The sequence below is a fragment of the Misgurnus anguillicaudatus genome, chromosome 4, assembly GCF_027580225.2.
Source record: "Misgurnus anguillicaudatus chromosome 4, ASM2758022v2, whole genome shotgun sequence".
Taxonomy (NCBI): Eukaryota; Metazoa; Chordata; class Actinopteri; order Cypriniformes; family Cobitidae; genus Misgurnus; species Misgurnus anguillicaudatus.
The window spans coordinates 4,568,766-4,595,026 of record NC_073340.2 but is presented as its reverse complement, the minus strand read 5'-3'; the positions used below and the strand labels follow the sequence as shown (position 1 = coordinate 4,595,026).

At 37.5% G+C, this 26,261-nt stretch overlaps 2 protein-coding genes across 3 annotated transcripts in view; one reads left to right on the top strand and one right to left on the bottom strand.

The window, feature by feature from the left end:
* Positions 1-1,711: 1,711 nt before the first annotated feature.
* ubtd1b (ubiquitin domain containing 1b) lies at positions 1,712-22,628 on the bottom strand. 2 transcript variants are annotated; one of them, XM_055176526.2, is made up of 5 exons: positions 22,491-22,628; positions 22,009-22,392; positions 21,783-21,903; positions 10,234-10,461; positions 1,712-6,291 (listed from the first exon to the last, which is right to left on the bottom strand). In XM_055176526.2, the coding sequence occupies exons 3-5, from the start codon at positions 21,853-21,855 to the stop codon at positions 5,906-5,908; spliced, it is 687 nt and encodes a 228-aa protein (XP_055032501.1). In that variant the 5' UTR covers positions 21,856-21,903; positions 22,009-22,392; positions 22,491-22,628; the 3' UTR covers positions 1,712-5,905. The 2 variants fall into 2 exon arrangements, with proteins under 2 accessions (XP_055032501.1, XP_055032500.1); XM_055176525.2 differs by having other exon boundaries at positions 21,783-22,392.
* Positions 22,629-22,921: 293 nt separating this feature from the next.
* mms19 (MMS19 homolog, cytosolic iron-sulfur assembly component) overlaps positions 22,922-26,261 on the top strand; it is a 28,771-nt gene continuing 25,431 nt past the window's right edge. Inside the window, exons 1-3 of the mRNA XM_055176522.2 lie at positions 22,922-23,082; positions 23,510-23,558; positions 23,795-23,895. Coding sequence (XP_055032497.2) covers positions 22,995-23,082; positions 23,510-23,558; positions 23,795-23,895 — 238 coding nt within the window. The 5' untranslated portion in view covers positions 22,922-22,994. The remainder of the gene's footprint in view (positions 23,083-23,509; positions 23,559-23,794; positions 23,896-26,261) is intronic.

Below are 26,261 nucleotides of genomic sequence, written 5' to 3'. Positions count from 1 at the left end.
TTCTCCGTAGTTTTGTATTTCAATTTAGCATCGTCATGGTTAATTATTGTGTTAGTGGAGGTTTTACAAACTCCAGCCTGTCAGGACAGCAAGTCCACAGGTTTCTCACCCTACAGTCACATTAGCAATGTCTCCGACAATGACATATTTGTTTGGTGGCGGCTACCGTAACTTCTGTTTGTGTTTCAAAAGCTAGGGGTGAGCAGTGGACTAAGCCATTGGTTGCAATTTGCAACCTTACCACTAGATGCCGCTAAAATTTACACACTGCACCTTTAAAATGTATCATTTATATTTTTGACTAAAATGATATTTAGTTTTGGTCATATTTTTGTCAACTAACTACATACCAGAACATTTTATTCGATTAAGCAGCAGTTTCCCGGAGAGCGTTTAGATTAGGTCTTAGTTATATCAAGTAGTTTTTACAAACATACCTTACAAAATAACAATACTGCTGTGCACCTTGAGACAAAACAATGACACTGATATATGTTAAGATGTGTCAATACAAGATGTTTTTTAATGAAGGCAGCTCAAACGCATTGTAGTCTGGGACTGAGACCTTCCCAAGAAATCACCCCTAAATATCTACAGTATCTAACAGGTGGGTTTAGTGTAACAGTCCTGTCCATGTCTCTTATTTTGAAGTCTTGTTGTTGTCTGCCATGTTTGTAGTCTTTTGTAGTCCTTTTGTTTTATTGGTCCGTGTCTGATTGTCTCCCCTAGGTGTGTCTTGTTTCCTTGTTACCCAGGTGTATATATTGCCCTTGTGTTTCTGTGATGTTGTTCCTGTTATGATCGGTTTGGATTATCTTGTTTTATTTTGCTATAATAATTACCTGCATTTGGATCTGCTGCCTACTCTCATCATTACATTTAGTGCCTTTTGGCCTGTTTGATTTGATGTAGATTCATTTTAATTCTGGACTCGCGCACACACACAATTTTTTGAATGACATTTTATTCATTATGTTTAAACACTTAGACATTCCACAAATGCATGAATAAGTTTATATAAATAAAGTAGATTATTGTAAATAACTTGAATATTAATTTTGGTTAATTTTGGGTAAAGAAACAAATATTAAAACATATGAGCCATATAAGAATAATTCAAATGTAGGCCTAATACTGTGGTTATGGTTATCACCTGTGCATCTTGACATCAGAGGTGGGCAGTAATGAATTACATTTACTTGATGGTAGTACTTTTTAAGGATGGGTACTTTTACTTAAGATTATCGTCTGTAAACCAAATTACCATAATTCCTGAACACATGATGCCAAATGCGAGTGATGCTTGTGCAGCTGAGAAATTTGAATAGATAAGAACAGCATTATAACATTGTGTCTTCATTTAAACAAATGTTATATCCCTCCTGTTAAAGATTAAACAAAAGGTATGTCATAACAAGGAGATAAGTTATATGTAAATAAAGTTTTACACTGTGGGGTACAAAACATTGCTGGTGTAATCCAACACAACATTCCCATCCATAGATGGCAGCAGTGCTACCTGTGGTCAAGTGTTGCTCAACACATATTAGATGATAGTTGATGTCAGCAGAAAAAAACTCTTTATCAACTTAAGATTATAGCAACGCTTGCATTGCTACGGTTTAGGACTAACAGGTAACAGATATAAGACAAAGGAAAGAGTGAAAACTGAGCACACTGAAATGATTAGAAGTTAACTGACAAACATATGTTTGCTTGAGCAGTTGTTACTTTTATTTGACAATTAAAACATCTGAAAAACAAATGACCATGTAAACTTACATAACTTTCGGAAATCATGCTGTAAGCACGTGTGAGAACGCGCTTTTCTTTAAAATCTCTAAATATACAGATATTAAAAGAAGAAATTCACATGAATTCCTTTTAAAGGAACATAAAAGTTATATTTTTGCCTTTTATGAAACACATACGCAGCAGGCTTGAGTAAAGTTAAATGGCTTCTTACAGTCTTAAGATTTGAAAGACAAATGTCCAAAGTAGAGTCTCCTGATATTGTCCCACTATTGTGGGCTGAGAAAGATTGACAGCTATGGCTTTCTAGCAGCTTCCACAGTCTTTCAGTTTACACATGCCTCATGTAAACGTCATTTCACGAGACACACCAAGATTCCAAAAAAAGCAAATAACCTAAAAAAGACCCTAAACCATACGGCATCAGTCATACATGACAAACATTTAAACAAATACATAGAAACAAAAATCAATTACTATTTAAACACTGAAGACTTGAATCTAGAATGAAACCTGATCTTGAATAATCTACATCCTGGAAAAACTTAAACTGCATAAATACCAGCATTTCACTGTGTGCATCACTGTAACCATTTCTATTACTTTTAGACTCGAGTCTATTGACATTCCAATACAAAAATTAAAATATCATCAAATAAAGGGATTCACGTTTATGTTAAAGGTGCATTGTGTAACTTTTAAAAGAATCTCTTTACAGAAATGCAATATAATATACATACTATATTATCAGTGGTGTATAAAGACCTTACATAATGAACTGTATAGTTTTTATTAACTTACAATGAGCCATTTTATTCTACATACATCACGGGTTTCCTTATACATGGAAGTCGCCGTCATGTTTCTATAGTAGCCTTAAATGAACCAATTGTTTTACAGAGTGCGTTTTGTCCCTACACTATTTAATGTATTATTTGAATAGCACACATGTTGACCACAGTGCTTTCCAGTAAAACAACATATAACCAAAACTAAAACAGCAAGAACCATATGCGTTTAGAAATAGAGGGGTGAGCTGTTGGTTGCAATCCGCAATCTCATCACTAACTGGCGCTAAAATTTACACGCACCACCTTTAAACAACAAACCATTGAAAAACATTTAGAAATAGTTTGATTATATTTAAAACTGCTCTTTAGAGCACACTCTTGTAGTTCAAGAAGTTTATAACCACAAACAGTCATCATGGACAGGTTTTTACAGTAAATGGCAAAAGTGCTGCCAGTACGTGACTGTAAAATAAGCCCGGTGAGGTCCAACAGCAACTACAGCATATTTATTTAACTCTTTAGTCACAGTATGAGAGTTTCAGATTCTGCCGAGTAAGAAGGGAAGAAATACGCTCTCTTTTGGAGGTGTTCATCAAGACAGCCAGTGTGTATGTGTATTAAGATACATAAATACATCAAATCTAAACAGACCTCTTAAGCTCTAACACACTTCCATACCAACAATGAGCTTCTATTAGTGTCTTTGTCGTGATGGGGGATTGGTGGGTCTTGTACACACACACAAAGCTCATGTTTGTTTTTCACAGATCTTGTGCTTTACAATACAAGGGACTTATGCTGGGTTACATACAAATTATGCTATATAAACAGTTACTTTTGATAACCACAAAAAATATGCTGTGTTTGTTTAAAAACTGCACATACACAAAAAGTTGAGCTTAAAGGAGTAGCATATCCGAAAATGGACAATTCTGTCATCATTTAATCACCCTGAAGTTGTTTCAAACCTGTATACATTTCTTTGTTCTGATGAACACCAAAGACAACATCTGCAATCAAGCAGGAGCACGCTTGACTATCGTATTAGGTAAAAACCTATGAAAGTCAATGGTGCCCCAAAATTGCTCAAAATATCTTCCTTTGTGTTTGGCAGAACAAAAATATCTATTCAGGTTTGAAACAACCTGAAGGTCAAGAAATAACTACAGAATTTGAATTTTTGGGTGAACTTTCCCCTTAAAGGTGCAGTGTGTAATTTTTAAAAGGATCTCTTGACAGAAATGCAAAATAATATACAAAACCACATGATCAAGAGTGTACAAAGACCTTTTATAATGAACCATTATGTTTTTATTACCTTAGAATGAGACGTTTTTATCTACACACAGCGAGGGTTCCCTACATGGAAGTCACCATTTTGTGCCGCCATGTTTCTACAGAAGCCCTTAACTGACAAACTTTTTTTACTTAGTTGTCTCCGACGATGACATGTTTGTCCGGTGGCGGCTAACGTAGCTTCTCTATGCGTTTCAAAAGTGAGCAGTGGACTAAGCCATTGGTTGCAATTCACAAACTCACCACTAGATTCCACAAGAATGTACACACTGCACCTTTAATGCACCTTTGAAACACAACAGATCACAGTAACCTCACCTATCAAAAATTGAATTGTCAAACTTTTTTTCTGTGTTAATCGACTGCATATAAGAGACCAACTCACAATATGATTGTTGGAAACAATTGTTTTGAGGTTTGCAAAACATAATAAATGCTACAGAAATGTTGGGACGGATTTTAAAACTGATGCTTAGGGTAAACTATACCATGTATAGTAGTTTATTTAGCTAGAAAATATGCTAAACAATGTATTATTAGCTTTTTAGCAAATTATACAGCCACTTTTAAGAAACTAGTAAAAACATCTTACTAGGGCCTGGTTTCGCAGGCAAGGCCTAAGCCTAGTCCCAGACTAAATGGATGTTTGAGCCATCTTAACCAAAAAACAACTAGCCAACATATCTTAAAATGTATACGTCCCATTGCTTTGTCTCAAGATGCACATCAGTGACGTTTATTTCAATCACTTTTGTAAAAGGCCTAATCCTGGCTTAATCTAAACCTTGTCTGTGAAACTTGGTCAAAGTCATTTAAAAACAAGCAGGGTAAAGATTGGAATAGTACAGAATATAAAATATAGAATAGGATCTATAGTCATTTGATGTTTTGACTGCAGTCTTATACAGCACTTATAGCTCCTCCCACAGTTCCTCCAAAAGAGGAACAGACAAAACAAAGTACAAATTTTTTAATGTGGTCATCATTTACTCACTCTCATGTTGTTCTGAACCTGTATGAGTTTATCTCCTCAGTTCAACACAAAAGAAGATATTTGCATAAATTATAGCAAGTTTGGTAACCATTGACTTTCATATCATCTTTTGTGATGAACAGAGGAAAGAAACTCATACAGGTTCAGAACAACATGAGGGCGAGTCAAATTTTTGGGTGAGCTATCCCTTAAAACGTAGCAATCTATGATTGGAAATCAGATGGTTCACCAAAAAGTAGGACACTTTAGTTTGATAGTCTCAGGAGATAAAGATGCTGTTACTCCAAGAAGATATCCAGCATCGCTGTAAGTGTAAAAGTCATCATGACCTTGCGATAGCATGCTTTATAAAAACATTGAAGTTTTAGATTAGCTACATCAGATAAACGGGTTGATAAGTGAATGATATCAGCATCTTTCCCCCATTTGTTTAAAGATTGCATAGCAAGTATTGGATTGTGTTCAAAGACATCGGCTACAAAACACAAAGCATGTGTCTGTGAGCCCGTTTAGCCACCTCCAGGCTAAAAAAAGCCTTGATAAGCAAAATAAAAACAGCATTTAAAAACCTACTCTCCTTTCAAGGCACGACTACGATACTTTTTTAAAGTGTGCAAAATGAAGCTCAACTTACATGAATCTTACAAGGTGAAATCACTTTAAGAGGACCACGTAGATACAGTAAACCTAAAGCTTGCAGGATATGCATAGTCAAGGGATTGAAAGCACTGTGCTTTTTAACTAAAACCGACACTGCAGCTATTCGCCTTGGCACTTTTGCTCAACAGATGCAACCCGTTAGGTTTGTTTATTTGTTTTCCCAGATGTCGGATTTGAGAAGGACTTGAGTGTCTAGCTGTGAATCGTGGAGTTATCCTTACAAAAGTTCACTCCAGAAACCCATTTTTAACAGCACGATTGACTCGAGCAACAAGTCTAATATTCGTTATTTCACTCTTTAATGGTAGACAAAGACTCTCCATTTCTTCTTAAAGTCGATGTCCGTTTTTGTGCAAAACTTTGTGTTTTTCGTATTGGTCCTTTATGTCTTTGTAAATTCATCAGCTGCGTCTTATTGGTTTGGTGTTAATGGCTGGTTCACAATGACCTGGATAACAAAGTCCTTCTGGATTTTGGTGTCCTGCAGGCGTGTCTTGTCTGTGAGGAGCTTCCCGGAGAAGAACCAGCGCTGGTGGGCGACATCAATATCCTCCTGAGCGTGCAGTTGCTTTTTGAGAAGGCCAATGGTGTCGGCCATGCTGGCGTTCAACCGTAAGTCTTTGCCGGTGGAGAGGCGAACCTTTAGCTGAAACTCTTTCTTCTGTGCTGTCTGGGGCTCAGGATTGTCCGAAGGGTCTTCCTCACTTCTCTCCGTGATCAGATTGACAGGCGGTGCCAGGCAGTATACTGGGAGCTGGTACCGGTTGCCGAGTTCATCGTAACACTCTGTTAGGGATCCTAAAATGATTAAATGTAAAAAAGGCTTTCAATGATAGGGCAAACAATCAAGAATGCAAGGGCTACAAAAATGGAAATTCAATATTTTGCTTGTGTATACTCATACATATTATTAAAATGAAAGGAACAGGGTATTTATATAACAATGGTTTTGTTGTCCATTGTGATCCAAACTAACTTCCTCTTCCTCTCTGCCAGGAACCCTTGACCTAAATTTTAAGTCAACATTTTAAGTAAATATTGCAATCATTTAATAGCACATTTGCATTTAAGTTTGTATCAATAGTATTTTACATAGTCACTGTTATTATTAATTGGACCTTCATCCCGTAATTTTGTTTTATTGGTACATAACACGTATCCGTCCGTCTCCTCAGTGTTCTGATACAGTGTTGTGTAATGGTCACCTGACATTCAGATCAAGAGATTTTGTTCAAGTAAGTGTTTTATTTAGATTCAATCCCCCCCGTTTGGGACACCCTCCTTTATGCTAATAAAAAAAACATTTCATAAATAAAGAAAATGTGTTAATATTAGTTAATGCATTACCTAACATGAATAATAAATGTTGCAGAAGTGTTGCTCTATTAATTAGTTCATGTTAGTTGTTGTGACGACGAACTAACCAAACATCTTTATCCTTTACATGTAAACAATGGCTGTTTCTCAATATGCGTTCTTTAGCGATCTTGCGTCCTCGTGTTCTCGCTCTACGTCATCATTAACGGTCGAAGTTCATTCCAATTGTCAAGAACGCAAGTACAGAGGACGCATGAAAATACCCGGATGTGTTCTTGATATCGAGGATGCATCGAGTGCAGACTTGCGCGCTGAAATCGCTTCACGTCCCAGAAGTCATTGCGGCAAAACAATGGCAGAGGTCAGGTGACCAACAGGAAGATCGCACACATCTCAATTCTCATAAGTGCGTTCTGTGTTCTCGTGACCTTCTGAGTTCATCCTTCCAAGGTCGCCTGGCAAGTTCGATCTCCACGAGGACCCAAGTCGTTCTTTGCGTTCTTGGAATTGAGAAACAGCCATTGTGTCATGTAAACATTGGATCATTACGCATCAACTTAAGATGGAGGAACAGCTTCATAGTTGTACAGGAATACACAGAACAAAAGAACGAACAAACAGTCAAGCAGCTATTATTTTGACAAATGTATGGAAACTAGGGATGTTAACAATGAATCGATCTTTGATAAGAATTAAATCGACGATGACGACTTGACGATGGTCGAAAAAACAAGGTCATGCATACGTGTGCGGCGCCTGCGCAAAACATATACAGCAGGAAAAACAAGAATGAAGCAATCATGCAGAAATTAAAGGGGACATTCCACAAGACGTTTTTAAGATATTAAATAAATCTTTGATGTCCCCAGAGTACATATGTGAAGTTTTATCTTAAAATACCTTATAGGTAATTTATTGTGGCATGTTAAAATAGGCACTTTATGGGGCTGAGCAAAAATGCACCGTTTTTGTGTGTATCCCTTTAAATCCAAATGAGCTGCTCAGGTGGGCGGAGTCTCAAGCGCTCCCGCTGTAGACATGACAGAGCATCGAGGGAGATTCTCTCACGAAAGAAGTTAGTGAGCGATGTTAAGCATTATATATTTGAACAATTTTAAAAAGTCAATTATCTGTTTTATGCATACTAAATACATGTTTATCAGCAGATGGGGAACATTGTAGAATAAAAATAAAGACTTTTAGGTCTCATGCTGCCAGTGTTTTAAACAGGCACTATGATTTTTAGCATGTTACAATAAAATACACGTCCACAAACACTCAGAAGTTTGCTTTTTGACCAAACCACACGAGCACATTTAAATGATCTGTAATAAAACAACACGTTTAATGCTTAAACTTTAGAGAAACAGATCAAATGACATGTTTAAGTTTATTGTGTACACATATTGAACACATTCGCATTTCTGTCAGTCTCTCCTCGTATTGATTTGAAACTTCAGAGAAACATTAAACAACATATTTATGCTTATTGTGTATGATAGTGAATACGCGTACGTTGTTCTCTCACTCTGTCTCGTGCAGTGCATTAATCCTCGTGTTCATTCATATAAACTTCAGAGAAACATATTAAACAACATACTTGTATTGATGAAAGTGAACCGTCGCGTTGCTCTCTCTCTCTCTCTCTCTCTCGTTCGTTCGCTCACTCGCTCTCACTCGCTCTCTCTGTTGCACTAAGGTAACGTTAATCCTTTAGAACGTTAATTCAACGTAGAAAGATTATTAAAACTACAAGTTATAAGATTGTAGGCTCCTGTTTGTGTTTGAGGGAATACAAACGCTGTCAGTCATTCTTTCTCTCGTTCACTCGCACTCGAGGTAGCATCATGGTTGGATAGCGCAGATGAAGGGGCGGTATCTTTATAATAAGATCCCTTACCTATGTCATGGGGGGAGCGAAATCCGCATGACCTATATATTCACATGCTTGCAGAGAGAGCCTTACCAAAACAAAGTTACAGGGTTGCTATTTTTCATGTTTTCTGAGTTGGTAGAAGCACCGGGGACCCGATTATAGCACTTAAACATGGAAAAAGTCTGATTTTCATAGAATGTCCCCTTTTAACTAGCCATGATCACAACAATGGTCAATTGCCAACACACAGCTGGGCTTTTTAACTTCACGCGAGACGATGCTGGGTGTCAACGCAATGAAATGGCATCCGCAGTGGATCTGATAGAGTCTGATACAGAAAATGCAAATACTGTAAGCCTACTAAAAGCAAAGACCCTCTTCAGGAAAGTCTGCAAGCTTAGCATAACAACGCTGCTAATGCACAGGGAAGGAGACCACCAGAGGTCGTTTTTAATGAACAGATTAAAATGTTACATTTTGACAAGAAACTGTAAAATGTAAACTGTAACTCTGAACGTCCGCAACAGATATCACTAATCTGACTGGCTGAGGCGCTGCACACTAGTTAATTTGAACATTGCGGGGTTTTTTTTTAATGGTAGGATATCGAAGCATGCCATCTCTATAAGAAGTATATATTTGCTGAAAGTGCGCTGCACGTCCAAGCTTGAAGTGAAGACTCTGAAAGCGAGGTGAACAACTAGAAAAATAGCACTTGATGATAATGAAACCTTTATTCTGACATGGACGCACAGACTTTCATGCGACTGTTGCCAGTGTGTGCATGTGAGGTGGAGTTATGCACGGTGTCTATTAGTCATTATTTATCATTATGAGACCAATTTAAATTGATCAAACACAATCTACATTGACTCATTTTTCAATCCCCTAGCATGTTATTTAGACAAAAAATCTTTTAATTCACGTAAGGAAGCTGGCGTTTTGATTGCCATTTACGCAAACTTTTATGTTTTTGGCTATATGCCACTGCAGTAAAGGCTTATTATGCACTATTAAAGTTAACGATTATTCGACTGACTGATGGTTAATTTAAACAATCATTAAATATGGGAAAATGGCATAAATTGACATCACTAATGGAAACACATTACTGGATCTATGGGGAGTGCGGCCAAATGTTGCTTAGTAACAGCAGATGCTATCGGGGCGCAGCCGCCCAAGCCATGGAAATGGCACGGTTACGTTTTACGTGTGGTTTAGACACAAAATGTAAACCGCTCCAAATGCAGCCTCTTACGATAATGTTCCCATATACTTTTAGGCATTTCAAACCAAAAAAAATCTATCGAAAATTTTAAACCAGGTGCTGATAATCAATCAGAACTACATAGGAATGATACAATTATGAATATGAAAATATTATTAAAAAATATTTTTTCTGTAAGCCATTTTGAATGCCAAAACAAAACACCACCATGCTATTATCTCATTGTAATAAACAATTCATGAGCATGTTCCACAAATTGATCAAGATGTTTGATCACTAATCAGCCATTAAATTGACATGCAAGTATAATGACTCTTACCATGTGGTAATGTGATGTTGGCTCCATCCACTATAGCCTGAGCCAGCTCCTGATCATTACACTCTAAAGCCACAGCTGCAGCTTTCAGGGCATCCCAGATTTCCTTCCGTCCATCAAACGCTGGGGCCGTGTCCCAGAATTCATCTCTCTTACTGCGGAGTTGCCCCTCTGTCATGGGATAGTCGCTCTTCCACTTTGGCTTGTCTTTTTTCAGGGGTTCATTACGACCTTTATAGAAGATATAAGAATTGCAATTAATGCGATATAATACGAGATGTGAAGTAGTATAGTACAGTATTTAATGGAAAAATAATGAGCATGAAATAATGGCAGAGGAGAAAGTTACCAAAAGACCACCAAAAAACAAAAAAAAACTTTGGGACTGACAATTTCAAGTCAGGATGAAAGAGAAAACCAAATTACTTTTGACCATTTGGCCAGGTTTTTACCATTTCAATCAATGGCTGTTTCTCAACTCCAAGAACGCAATTTTCATGCATCCTCTGTCCTTGCGTTCTTGAGAATTGGAATGAACTTCGACCGTTAATGATGACGTAGAGCGAGGACACGAGGACGCAAGATCGCTGAAGAACGCATATTGAGCAACAGCCCGTGGACAGAGGACGCATGAAAATACCCGGATGTGTTCTTGATATCGAGGATGCATCGAGTGCAGACTTGCTGAAATCGCTTTACGCCCCAGAAGTCATTGCGGCAAAACTTCCGAGTTCGTTCTTCCAAGGTCGCCTGGCAAGACCGATCTCCACGAGGACGCAAGTCCGTTCTTTGCGTTCTTGGAATTGAGAAACAGCCAATGACAATGAGGTTAGTTTCAAGTCAATACACACAAAAGTTTTAAGATGACAACATTTCACCCATGACAACATGGAAAAGGTGCGCCGACTAAAATTTTCCATCAATACTTTTTCTAACTTTAACTCCTCAAATAGTGGACTAACAGTGATTAAGTACAAGTGAGATTGTAAAAGCAATGGTGCAATCAATAGGATCTGACTTTTATTGCTTTCAATTATAGTTTCATGGAAAACTGGGAATAAAAAAATATTGTACAATGAGCCACGTGAACGAACATAACATGTGTTCGGGTAAGTATAAGAAAAATATAATAAATATGTGTCTCGTTCTTGACCATGCAATAATTGTAAATTATGCAAAATGTGTGAATGCTTGCAATGATTTTAGATTTGTTTTTATTACAAAAGCTTTTTAATCCACCAAAGAAAATGATCAACAAGATACATATTTAAGAGCTTGGTATTATAAAAAAACAAATACAAATAGAGACAGAATTGTTCTGTAACAAACTGCTAGTTAGTAAACAAACTAGCAGTGAAAGTTTAAAAAGCACATATGTACTCATACACGACAAGACTGATCAAAGGTGGTTTGTTTATGATGGTTATCTGTAAATACTGTCCTTCCCCTATGGGCTAATCACTACCTAACCAGTTTTCTCAATAACCCTGAGGACAATGCCGAACACTAAATAACTCTGATAACTTATCGAGTCAAACAGCACGCTTGTTTTGAATAAACAATGATGTAGATAACAGTACAACAGAAATGATGGGACAAAACATGACAGTCAAGGAAAAGTTTTCAACAGGATAAAAATTTGTGCATGACATGATGTTACTGTGCCTGACTTTGAGATAGACAGTAATGCAGTGGTTTTTAAACTTTATCGTGTGCAGACCCCCTTGTGTACGGTGCACCCATTCTAAAATTGTAATTTGAAATAAACATTAAATGATACAAAATAGCACTGTTGGTTAGTAGCTTTATTTTTCTCAGAATTTACGATAAATTATTTGTATTTTATAAAATGTTTTAAAACTGGGTCCACCCATTGTAAAGAAACACTAGACACATGCACACTAGAGCCCGACCGATTTATCGTTTTGCCGATTTTATCGGCCGATATGAGCATGTCGCAGATATATCTGTATCGGCGTATAAGCCGCAGATATGAAGCCGATATGAACGTTCCTTACAGAAAACATTAAATGCTTTTGAAAGATGCAAGTACTTGTTTGTCCAGCAGAGCGCGCCCTATTGGTTGCTAATGGCGACCCAGGTCACTCACTGGAGTGACACCAGCCAATCCCCCGCCCCTTCACTTCAGTCAGTCAGTCTCTCAGTTCAGGTGGCGGCAGTCACGCGGTTTCTTCACAACATTTTACACCTGGTATTAAGACGTGCTTTGGTCGATTGGATTATAAGTGGGCGAGAGAGACACATTCCTGTTTAGTTTTGGTGTTTATAATCCGTCTCTTTTGTCCACTTGCGAGTTGTTTAAAACACAAACGGAAGAAATAACGCGAGGCGGAGAAAGGACGCGTATAAACTGACGCGCAGTCTGTCCAAGACACATTCCCGTTTAGTTTTGGTGTTTATAATCCGTGTTTTGGTGTTTATAATCCGTCTCTTTTGTCCACTTGCGAGTTGTTTAAAACACAAGCGGGAGAAATAACGCGAGGCGGAGAAAGGACGCGTATAAACTGACGCGCAGTCTGTCCAAGTACAGCTGCTTGTGCTGTTACCAAACATGCTAATTTCAAAGCAATTGATTAAATAAGCTCGCGCAACTTTACACCCTCGCTAAATAAAAGAGGCAGAGAGCAGACACTTTAGTTTTATAAAAGTTTAAAGTCCCGGCAGAACACTGTGGGTTCGTGTTATAAAAACGTTGTGCAGTACATTAAACATGAGCCTACATCAGTATGTTGTCAGTAAGTCAAGCATTGTCGTCTGAATGGTACGTTTCTAATTATTTTGTGAAGTACATAACTTAATGTAAAGCTAATAAACAATGACTTTATAAGTTTCCATTTTTTTAAATCAGCCCAATATAACATTATTCTCATCAAAACTGACAATGATTTAAATTATATGTATTTTGTTTTGTTTGTGTTTTAAAGTTATTTATAATAAGTCAAGTTTACTGTTTTGTGCACTTATATCAGAATCATTTTGGATAATAAAGTTTATTGTTAACTTGTAAAACACACCTGCCTATATTACATATCTTTGTCACGTCATTTTAAGTGTTTGATCACCACATTTGTGGTGTGATCATTGCAAAAAAGTATTTATATATAGTATATTCTGTTAATGTATATAGTGTATTATATGTACAGTAGGCTATTGTAGTATAATATTCTGTAGTATATGTGTACTGTACTGTAAAATGCACATAAAGAACATCGGCCGATATATCGTTATCGGTCTTTTTTTACTCCCTAATATCTGTATCGGCATCGGTCCCAAAAAATGCATATCGGTCGGGCTCTAATGCACACATACAAATTCTTCTACAGAGCAATTAAATGTAAGTAGTAGTATCAGTGTTTCCCACAGGATTTTGAGAAGACTGTGGTGGTGATGACGTCACCCGCTAATTAGCATATATGTGACGTCATCATGTCGTGTTTGCGTTTGATCTAGTGTTGGCACATGAAATATGTTTCACTTCTACTCTTTGATCTCTATCTGTATTTGATCTGTATTATATGTCAAATTATATTTTAAGCCGAATTAAGCTGTTTTTAATAGTGAAATAAAAATGTTAATGGGAATCGTGAAAATTCTATTTGTGGGGGCCAGTGTTGATTCTGTGGTGGGCCACCACAAATAAATCTATGTATGGGAAACACTGAGTATTGTTAAAGTCACAATATGTAAATTTTCACCATTACATGTCGATATTACACAATAACACAAGTCGAAGCTGTCTGATTGATGGGAGATGTTGTTTTTTCACGTATGTAACATATGGAATTTGCTAATCATGTTTATGGATGGGGTAATTAATTAATGTTTTTTTTTACTTGCACGTTTGATTACGTTATTTTATGCCATCTTAAGGAATTAGCTGCAAGGCATGTCGGTACACAATCTGAGATGCCTGCACGATCTGTCCGCGCATGCGTAGTGATAATTCTGTTTTGCGACATTTAGGACACTACACAATCTGTTCCGCGCTTGCGCACCTTTGTACCGCGAGACTTTCATATTAAAGACATGAAAATATTCATGATTATTTGCAAAGACACCCTCAACCTGAGAGTAAATGCTGGACATGGGGTGCAGTAGCATCCATATACAGTTTATTAGTAATGAACTACTAATGATACCCTTAATATCTTGCTCTGCTACCATTAATGGTATTCTAATATATAATAAAACTCTACATATTACCATCTAATCTCTAACAAAGTACTAATAAATAAAACATCCAGAGAAATCATAAGGAAGTTCATACTGAAAGATAGATAGTGGGTGGGTGAAATGTTTTGCCAGGGAATGTGTGAGCCCCATCCCATGTAGATCCTTCTCTGACCATGGCCAAGTATTATAGAGGTCACCTTGCATCCAAACACATTATTTATAGCATGGGGAGCTTAGGTGTAATAAGTAATCAGGACACTTTGTGGGATGTACTCAGTGTTGTTCCACCCAAATCGCTTCACTCAACCTGACAATGGTGCACTAAGGAAGTGTTTGAGTATTATCAACAATAGACGACCTATAAAACTGCACAGGAATCATATATTCTGGGAAGTGCATTCCACTGAATTCTTCCAAAGCAGCTTAATGCAAAAAAGCCTTTTAAAGGGAAAGGCAAACAAATTTGGACAAATTGCAGTTTACAACCCAGCAGTCTGGTCAAATAAAAGCTCAATGGCAATGTAAAGAACTAGGGATGCTCTGATCGATCGTTATTGTTTGATCATCGCATTAAATGACTTGATCAGTACTCAATCTTTTATTTACTTTGAATGCTGCTGAATGCAGGTTCAATTTGAGACAATTTTTATGCTGTGCGAGCATTTTTATAACCCGTTGCTCATGTGGGACCTGCAAATTTGGATTTCTCTCTCTGCCTTTACAGCCATGTGTGTGTGTTTTCATTGAGGGCACGCTCCAGTCCTAACATGCAGCACGGCCCATCTTCATATTTCCATCAACAAGTGTACACAACATGTATATATATCGCAGACATTTCATCTTGATGCCAAAAATGTGTTAATTGCATGCATTTTAACATTGACACGCGTCTGGAGGTCTCGTGACATGAATGAGGCATTTAGTGCGGCACGGTAGACGCGATTCCGCCTCGTTCACGCGAATGGCGCGAATTTAGCGTTGCAGCGGCAAACACACAAGTTGAAAAATTTTTACTTTGGCGAAAAAAAACGTGCCGCGTTAACCAATCAGGAGCTTGCTGTAGTAGTGACGTGATTAAAGAAAGCGAGCGATGACTAGAATTTTACACACGGATTTCACACGCAAATGAACTCAAACTGTTCAAGTGGCAAACTAAGCGTGGTAGACGCAATTTTGACGCCTCAAACGCAGCTGGTGTGAACCCACGGTTAAAGCTACAGTAATGGTGAATTCACACAAGGCGTAAGCGTTAACACTTCCCATTCACTTTTAAAGGGTGACGTCATGCGTTGCCAAACTGAATTGTGGATCCGTTGGCGCCGCGTCAATGCCGTTGCTCGCGGCAGAAGTTGAACATTTCTCAACTTTTCAAGCGGCAACGCGTGCGCCAGCCAATAATATCGCCTTATGCAAATAACCTAGCAGAGCCAGCCAATTACGTTTATGAAGACCGGAGCATAGGTGGCGGCCACTGTGATTGGCTGTTGACAACGCTTCAGACAAGCCTTCCATCAAGCGTTAACGCTTTTGCCCCGTGTGAATGTACCGTTACCTAATTCATTCGTCAATAATATAAAAGAGAAAAAAAGACTCTCTGCTCATAACTAAAGAACTGTTTAACTTTATTAAGAATCAGTGTATATTTAATTCATACGTTGAAAACGGCAGTATTTTATTTTCATTACTTTTAACAGACAAGCCTTTTTAAAGGCATATTAAATTGCTCTTTGTAGAATGAATATTTGTTGTGCTTATTTATTTGATTCTTTAATAAAACAATAATAAACATAATAATATAATTGCTGATAATATATCACAGACAACATTAGTGGTATTATTTTATCTAGTATCGGCTGACCTGACTATTGTTGTTTCGCACATGCCTACAGACGGTTTCATCGGACGCACGGGCGCTAACGCGATACACGTCTGGATCCGAACTTTACTTCCGGTTTCGTTTTTTTAATGGTCTGACTAGTTGCTTAACTGATCTCTTGAACAAATGCCTCGTCGAAAATAACAAATGCTTTGGTTTACTAGGTAATCTATGTGTTGTTGTTTTTTGCTTATTATATAAATAAACTACTTTAAAATAACTTTGTTGTTATTTATTCTTAGCGGAGTATACCAGAAGTTACGTACGGACCACGACAGCCGCTTGTTTATGTTCTTACTGCTGAAACCGTCTATAGAAGGAATTAACACATATTCGTGAGACAATGTTTACAGAAACAACAAGGCATTGTTATCAAAAACTTGCTCTTCGAAACCCATCTCACAAAAAGTTTGCATTTTTTAGGGCCCTAAATAAACGTGTTAATAAACAACCAAAGAGCACAGAAACTGTTACGCCTGTTTCACACACACTCCGCATGCAGTGCGCCTGCGGTGCGTAATTTTTTTACGTAGCCATGTTAACAGGTTAGAGCTTTCACACAGCATACGTATGCGGTCCGTCCTGTCCGTTGCAGATGCGGTGCGGTGCAGCAGTGCAAGCTGCACGCGCTGATTTAAAGTGATAACGCATGTTTTGTGGTCAGAATGAACACGGATTTACACAAAAATGCAGTAATTTCACTCTAAATGGATGTAAATAAAGTTTTTCAGTAGTTTTTTTCTGTAATTTTATTTGTTTAATCTCAGTATGAAGCAATTAAGGCAAAGCACTTACCACGAGTTAAAAAATGATATTAATAACATCTTGTTAAATATTCTACCGTGTTTATATACATTGCATATACATAAAGTATGCTATTAATTTTACCATTGTTTAATTATACTAACATAGCCTTTTAGTTTTTATTTGTAAAACAACAGTAACCAAATTTATATTGTCTTATAACAATATCCATAACCATGGAATTTTTAGTTAAACTAAGGTAATACAAATCATAATCAATCTGACAAAAACCGTTTTGTCAACCGTTAAAATTATGGTTAATTTTTCTAAAGAGAACTATACAAAATGATCTGTTTGATAGACGGGAAGCGCACCTGTCAATCAGCGCTATTATAACAGAGCGAGTCAAGAAAGAGACGAACGTGCTCAGTAATATGGAATAATGTGTTGATCTGGAATGATTGTAAGAATACATTTGCTTTAAATATAATGTTTGTCATACAACGTTTTGGAAGATAATGATTTTTTTCAATTGTTATTGAGCTTATTTAGACATGTTGCAGTTATAACAGCGTGTTTTACCTCAGAGTTTGTTTCAGTAATATTGCTGTTTTTCCGGTAATAATAATACAATTTGCATGTCAATCTTGCTTCCTTGTCTGTTTATTCATGTCATTATGCTGTTATTTTAATTATTTGAGAATATTTCTTGCCATATGAGCTTCATTGCCATTATATAAATACTCTCGTCTATGCAAATATATAAATAGTATAGGAAATGTAGCCTATAATGTAACCATGCATGTCACCTATATTTTCTCTTCAAAAGTTATAATGCTAATTTATATTTATGATATATGTGGAGATAAATAGACCTTTGATCCTTTCATGTTTCCTGACCATTACACTAGAGATTTTAAACATCCTAGTCTATCAAATAATATCTAAAGTATATTGTTTTGTGAAGAAAAAAACACAGCAGGCTATTATATCGTTTATTGATGAGGCGCTTTTCAACAGAAAGTGTCAATCACATGATTATTTGATACGCAGAGGCAGCGGTTAGCAACGCACTGCAAACGGAGTATGTGTGAAAGCACAACAGATGCTTGACGGATCGCACCGCATACGTACTGCAACACGCACCGCAAACGCACTGCATACGGAGTATGTGTGAAACAGGCGTTACGGTTGAAAACTGTATATGCGAGTACAAAGCGATAAACAGAGTCAGCAGGGTATAGTTTTAAACGTAATCAAAGCCCTTGCATGTTACGATTATGACTTATGCCAAGAGAGACAATGATGGGGATGTTTATTGCAAAATGTTACAGTCAAAGTGCATCATATAACATGATCTCTAAATCAAAAAATATGCAAATACTTGCAGCTCTGCCACTGTATTAAAGAGATGAACCTGAGTGCCGAATGTTGCATTCCTCTGGTTTCAACTATACCACCAGTACAAGCAAGGACATATTCTCCTACCCCTCCATGTGTTTCATCACCATCTTAAGGAACATGAGATGTTCCCTCTTCCTCCTCTGTACAAGTATCAAAGGCCCTGTTCACACCTGGTACTAGGATGCATTTTGGTTGATCGGATCAAAGCTAAATCCAGGTGTAAACAGGTTGTAAAATGTTTTGAGCTCATCCACTTTCGACCACATTCAGAGGTGATCAAAAACTCAATTGACTGGATTGGTTCTTGGTTAAATGTGTTCGAGAAGCCATAAAAGGCCACCTACTCTCCGCCTCTGGATCTAATGTGTGATGTACCAAGCACAATGCTTTCACATCAGTCCTTAAACTAGCAGGTCTTTGGGCTAGCATTGGTAAAACTAAACCGACTGTTCTCAATTTCTTTAATTTGTGTTTCATTTTGCGAGATAATTGCTTTCAAATATCTAAGAAAGCCCTTGCATGTACAAAACTTTGTGCAGCATGTTTACTAACAACACAAGCAGTGGTAATCTAACATAATATAAGTGCGTGTTAACGTGTTAATCATTTCTGCCATTCGTAATTGAAAAAATTTGCCCACAGACCATCCCCTCAAAGTAAACAGGACAGAAGCGGTCAAAAGTTGACAAAAGACATGAATTAAACATCACTTGTCATCCAATAGACTAAAATGCATCGTGCACCAGGTGTATGTGTTGAGGTGCCTCAAAGACTGCCATTCCGTATTACATTTAAATGGGATTTGGTGCTTAATACACAGCGTCAGACAGTCTGAGTTTCAATAAGAGTCTCAAACTCTGATCTGGTCCAAAGACAGCCAAGAGAAGTCTTCCTGTTAATAGCTGGCGATGGCCACGTGATCTAGTGCATTGCTGTAAACAGATATCTTATCTCCTGTTTAAAGCACACACACCATGCCACAAAAAAAGATACCGCTGCAGTATATGCTGTACTATCATCAATACTATCATATTAGATAGCACACATCTGTACTTTCACTGATAAACAAAAGCATGTCACTGTTGCTGGTGATGTCACTGGACAACATCATTTAAAGGTCTGCTTCAAAACGTATTTCTTTCTACTGATGTTTTCACTGAAGCTTGGTATGCCAAATGCATAACAACAGACAATCCTGTCATGTGGGATGAACATGCACGGACATGCCCAGAGACCCCTGCCGTCTGCATGACTGCTGGACTCCGACGTAAACATTTTTTACAGTTTTATACAACAGTAAACGGTAGTTATAGACATGAAGGAGGCTGATAACACCCAAAAGTCATAGTGTTTTTAAGAGCCAAAGTAAGAGTCAAATATATTGCTCTTGTGAAATTATCTCTTGAGACATTCTTTGTACCAGATAATAACTGACTGATGATGATTACATTTATGGAGACGCTTTTATCCAAAGCGACTTCAGCACAGGAGTTTTAAATGCAGATCAATATTCACAACAAAAAATGTCTGCAAATTGGATTGAAGCAGAGATCAGGGAGCTCCTGAATTTTTTGCCAGCTTAATAGAACGTGCTCTGGTTTACAATCGAATCAAAAAAGAAATGCACGTGTGGTTTTTTGAAAGAGAAATCACGGATAAGGAACATCACTTTACTTCTTTTCAGGATCTTTATGAGATGTGTACGAACACACGTACAGATTCCAGAAAATCCTTGATAATGCGAATTAACCAAAATCAAACAATGCCCGGACACATTTCCGTGTAATAATATTTATACTGTGATTCTTTCAACAGAAAACAGCAGCTGCAAATAACAATAGCAGAGCAAACATGGTCAATGGCCCTTGGGTTTGTATTGTGGGCAAAAATTGGCCGGGGGTAAAAACTAAAGAACCGTGGTTTGTTAGGTAATTAAGCACTGTTTTTTATTTTAGTATCAGATTGGTTCTTTGTATCTGCTAATGCAGAATCCCAGTATTCCAGTATCTGAGTCGATAAAAAGGCAGATCAGTGCCTCCCCACGGTCTTTTAAAACATATAGGTTATTATAGACCATTTCATCGGGCGCACGTGTGGTGACGCGATAAGCGCCTGGTCCGAACTTTACTTCCGATTTCTGTTTGTTTAATGGTCTGACTAGTTGCTGAAACTGAACTCTTAAACAAATACCTCGTCGAAAATAACAAATGTTTTGCTTTCCTATGTAATCGACGTGTTGTTTATTTTGCATGCTATAAATAAACTACTTTAGAAGGACTTTGTTGTTATTTATTTTTCGCAGAGTTTACTGGAAGTTACGTGATGACCACGAAAGATGCGTGTTTATGTTGTTACTGCTGAAACCGTCTACAGGTCTAAGAAAACAATTAATAGTTTTAGATTATCTTGCAATATTGAGGGACAAAAACAATACTCATAATTTTTTTCTTCTTTCATGCACCTATCATCTTTTTTATTTGGGTTACTTTAAAAGACCAACCATTAAAGGGGTCATAGGGGTCATGAAAATCAGACTTTTCCATGTTTAAGTGCTATAATTGGGTCCCCAGTGCTTCTATAAACCTAAAAAACGTGAAAAAATGTCATCCGCTCATTTGCATTTTAAATGACACACCCCTAAACAGCACACTTTTGCTCGGGCCTACAAAGTGTCAATTTTAATATGCTATAATAAATTATCTGTGGGGTATTTGGGGCTAAAACTTCACAAACGCACTCTGGGGACACCAAATATTTATTTTACTTAAAAAAAAATTATAGTCATAATATGTCCCCTTTAACTATTTTTTTTAGAAAGGGGCAACTTTGTGTTCAACAGAAGAAAGGGAAGTCATATTCTGGGATGATGTGAATTTTTATTTATGGGTGTACTATAAAGCAAGGATTTTAAAGCAAGGAAAACACCATAAAAGACAGTATCTGCCAGTGGAACTTTAACAAATGCCAAGTGTTATGTGCGTGTTGCTCACGAGATAGGTTCAAGTCAACACACCTTACATTTGCATATTAAGCCACAAAAATAAAACAAGCATCCCTAACAAAAAAGTACTGTGCAATGGTACAACGATAGCATCACACGGATATACATTACAATACAATACAATGCCATGCCATTGTACTGAACGATTAACATATTCATGTACCATCCACGCAGTACCACAGCAGTTCATTGAAAATCCAAACGAGTCAATGATGCATCTGAATTTTGCATATTCTAAGACTACAAAAGACGTAAGGACAAAACAAACATGCAAAACATGCATGCATAAAAGTTTAAGGCCAAAAAAGTGCGTTGTGTGTGTTTATGTCTCACCTCCACGTTTCCTGTGCGCCCTCGCGCCGTTTCCGCGTGACTCCGCTTGTTCTCTCCCCACGCATCCTCCCATGATTGTCAATCAAACATGGACCACATTGTAAGACGACAACTAAAATGACTTGATAAATATTGACGGGGGAACATACGTCAACATGTGTTTGCTGTTGACGTCTTTAGTCTCAAACACGCAGTAGATGCAATGTTAGCTGGTTAGTGACACTACCTCTTCATTAACCACCTCACCTTGAGATGGCATCGAGCGGGTTACAGGTTTACTTTCTTCTCAAAACAACTTTAAAGAACTTCCAATATTTCCCTTTACAGTACATAAAGTTATATACTCCCAGTGTATTACTAGATGAAAAAAAAATATTTTTCTAAATACACATATGCTGATTATATATACATCGATAACTTTCAAGTTTGAAATAATTAAACAAAAGCAAGTTTAAACAAAAATTCTGATCAAGGGTCGCGCGCACAGTTCGCGATGCTCTTTCCTTTCTCTGGCACGGGACTTGCGCGAGTTATTTCGGGTTTTATCCAACGAGCTAACTTAGAGCCGCTAGCCAGAGCGCGAGCTTTATCCCGAATCCACAAGTTCAGTCTGAAAAAAATAACAATAATGAGAAAAAAGTTTAAGATACACGATCTATTACTTACGATATGGTACACCGCAGTATTACTTGAACATCACAAACCTACCTTAGTTCTTTATTACGGTAATCTACCTCTTCCCCTCTGATATTTCCAACTAGTTCATGTTACAGGACGCACCGGGCATGCGCATGCTGGTCACGTGGCCCCGCTAGAGCACCTCCCCCAAGAATTAGGGGTGACGAAAGGTGCTGTCTGGGTGTTTTTAATTTTACATCTAAGGGTTTTTTTTTAATTCAGCAACAATACTTCATTATTCATCCCTGCCTACATCAAGAAAAATACTATTTATCGGAAATGTATTTAATAATTTATTATGTACGACGTCACGTTTTCCCAATGATACAGACCAGAGTTTGTCATCACCACCTTTCAAAAATTATCCTCGCCATGTAAACCAGCCTTATAAAACATACATATTCATTGACGTCTACTTAAACTATTTTCTTTAAAACAAAATCTTTTGTTTATTCACACAGACGTCCGGTTCGGAGTAGCGCCTGCTGTTGTGCGCATGCGCGGTTGAGTTTGAACCACTGACTGCTGTACAGGATGGCTGCGGATAGTAGTGTGCTGCTGGGTTTGGTGGAAGAATTCGTGTCAGGACAGGTTGATAGCAAGGCAACAGAAACCGCTGCAGGTAGTTTATGCATTTATCACTCTCATCTCTGCTTTTACTTGCCACATTGGGCACTGAGTCCTAAAAAATGCTCTTTGAATGGCCAGTGTGACCGCCGCATGTGTGTGATGCTGTGTCTGTCTATAGTCTAGCGTGACATGAATGCTTGTTAGCTAACAACCACATCCTGTACCATGTTACACAAACTATGTCTGCTGTCAGGTACTAAACCGAAAGGTTAAACCATTGGCATAATTTCAAATGTCTACGATTGATTATGAATCTAAAACAGCTTGTCATTATCTTCAATGCTAGGCTGCTAGCAGTGTACTGTTAATGTGAACCAGACAGTGGACACCAAACATTATTTTCCCTCTTTTATAATCCATATTCTTTCGTGTGTACCTGGTGGTATTTAAAAATGTAATATTTTTACATTTCTCTTAAGGTGTCAAGACTGGACAGTTTACAGTACTCCAGTTGGTTGAGGCATTGGGGTAAAGTTTGGTTTTCTTTTTATGACATCTTTGATCTTATGAGTTTTTGGTATAACTTTCCTTTATTGTGACTGCTGTTCTATTGTAAGATTACTAATAGATGCAATACCAACATTAGCAGTATCTCTAATATTATTAATGATTCAAGAAGAATGTGCATGTATGTTTTTGGATTTAGCGCACAGTCTTTTGACAGCAGCCAACCTGAAAAGTTATTCTTCTTTGACTTCCAATAGATTGAGCCTGACTAGCTCCCAACCTCAGACTCGTGGCCGAGGAGTTCAACTCCTTTCCCAGGTTCTTCAGGAATGCTACAGCAGTCTTTCTGAAAGGGAGGGTAAGTCAGTCATTCCTGTTATATTGTGCAGGGCTCAAGGCAAATATTTTTTATACTAGCCCGTTTGGGCCAGTGGTTCAGATTTTCACTTGCCCTGACAAAAATTTTACTGGCCCCAATAAAAAAATGTCACATATTTAAAAATAATAATTCAAAAGTCAAATATAATTGTATGCATATTCAACAGATATGTTCCAATGATAAAAGGCTCCCAACTTTTCTGTTTTACCTGTAAACTGACAGAAAATTGTGCAAAATATTGCATAGTTTCTTTCGTCATGTTTTACCCAAATAAATGTCTGCTTCCAAGATGTTAAATAATAAACATTGATGAAAATATATTTTAGTGACTGAGGGTGAAGCACTGGTCCGATTGGGCAAGTGACAATACTTTTTACTGACCCAAATCCGAACGTCTCTCACGCTTGCCCCGGGCCACCGGGCAGTCCTTTATGTTGAGCCCTGTTGTGTGTTTAATAGAATATTTAATAGTCAATGCATGCTGAGTGTTCAGTTGCTTTGAATAGTTTTGTTTAAGTGTCATTATCTTTGTTTTACTGGCGTTGTTATGAGGAAGTTGTCAATTCAAAGTAGTGTCCAGTCAGTATTTGCACATCCTCATTTTGCTCCAAATTCCTACATTGTTTATTCCATAGTATGCCATTTCTTACTGATCGAGTCTGACAAGCTCTAAAAATATACAATGAAATTACCAAAATCATAGAACATGAGTCGTTAATGTGTTTAACGGGATAGTTTACCCAAAAATGAAAATTACCCCATGATTTACTTTATTTAAAACTTTACAAACTACAATAATTCCCGGTAATGACCAGTGCGTATTCAAGAAAGAGTGCGTTTCCTGCATAGGACGGAGCTTATGAGGTGTAGTGACGAATGCTGAAGCGCAGGCAAAAAAATCAACTTGTCTAATATTGAAACCTTCAACATTTTCTTTTAAATCCCAATGTTTACTGACTGCCGTTTTGTTTTGCTTTCTCTGCGTCCTCATTCATCACTATACCACTATGGGCTGGTTTCCTCGACAGGACTTATCCTAGTCCCAGACTAACATGTGTGTTTGAGCTGCTTTCGGATGGAGACGCATTTACTAAACAGAGCCGTAGTTTGCTGACAATCGGGGCAATTTTGCATTAATTATCGAGGACATATCGCCTGCGATAATTAATGCGATATGGCCCAGCTTGTCAGTGTACAATGTCTGTGTACTAAATGCGGCTCCATCTGAAAGCAGCTGATGCCGATTTCAAGGAACCGGCTTTACTGATGAAACGCGCATGAGAATCCTCCGATATATATCGCCCAACCCTACTATTAACATAAATCAGTGGGATTGTTTTGTCTCAAGATGCACACCAATACTGTTTTTTGTAAGGTTCATATGTAAGAAATGTCCTAATATAATTAAGGCCTAGGGGTGACCGATCTTCTTAAAGAAGTATATCATGACTTTTATAACTTCATGGGGCGGTTTACCGGACAGGGATTAGACTAGTCCTAGACTAAAAAAAATTTAACAGCTGCCCAAACTGAAAACAACTTTCACTGACATATCTTAAAGAGGACATTTCACAAGACTTTTTAGAAAAGGAAAATAAGTCTTTGGTGTACCCTTAGTACATATGTGAAGTTCTAGCTCAAAATACCCAATAGATAATTTATTATAACGTGTTAAAATTGCTACTTTGTAGGTATGAGCAAAAATGTGCTGTTTTGGGTGTGTCCTTTAAAATGCAAATGACTTGTTTTCTGAACTAAATGGCAGTGGCGTGTTTGGATAGTGCAGATTAAGGGGCGGTATTATCCCCTTCTGACATCACAGGGGAGACAAATTTCAATTACCTATTTTTTTTACATGCTTGTAGAGAATGGTTTACCAAAACTAAGTTACTGGGTTGATCTTTTTCACATTTTCTAGGTTGATAAAGCACTGGGGACCCAAATATAGCACTTAAACATAGAAAATGTCATATTTTCATGATATGTCCCCTTTAAAATACATCAGTACTCTTTGTTTTGGCTCAAAATGCACAGAAGTAATGTTTTTAGTAAGGCATGTTTGTAAAATTGAGTTATATTTTCTAATTAAACTTAGGCCTAGTCCTGGTTTAAGCTAATCCCTGTCTGGGAAACTGACCCCATTATTTTAACATGCCCATATTGCCTTACTAAGTGGCCAATGTCAAAATGGCAATGAAAACCTGATACATTTTATTTAAAATAATAAAATTGTAATCAGCAGAAGACCATTATATATTTGGCAAGCCCAATGTGCTTAGAACTTTAATTGGGGTGGTTTAGATTAAGCCAGGACTAGGCCTTAATTATATTAGGACAATTAAGTT

Coding starts and splice junctions, on each gene's coding strand:
- ubtd1b (XM_055176525.2), bottom strand. CDS start 21,855: ATGGGAGGATGCGTGGGGAGAGAACAAGCGGAGTCACGCGGAAACGGC. Junction 10,462..21,782: donor GGCGCACAGGAAACGTGGAG/GTGAGACATAAA, acceptor TCTTCTATAAAG/GTCGTAATGAACCCCTGAAA. Junction 6,292..10,233: donor CAACATCACATTACCACATG/GTAAGAGTCATT, acceptor TAATCATTTTAG/GATCCCTAACAGAGTGTTAC.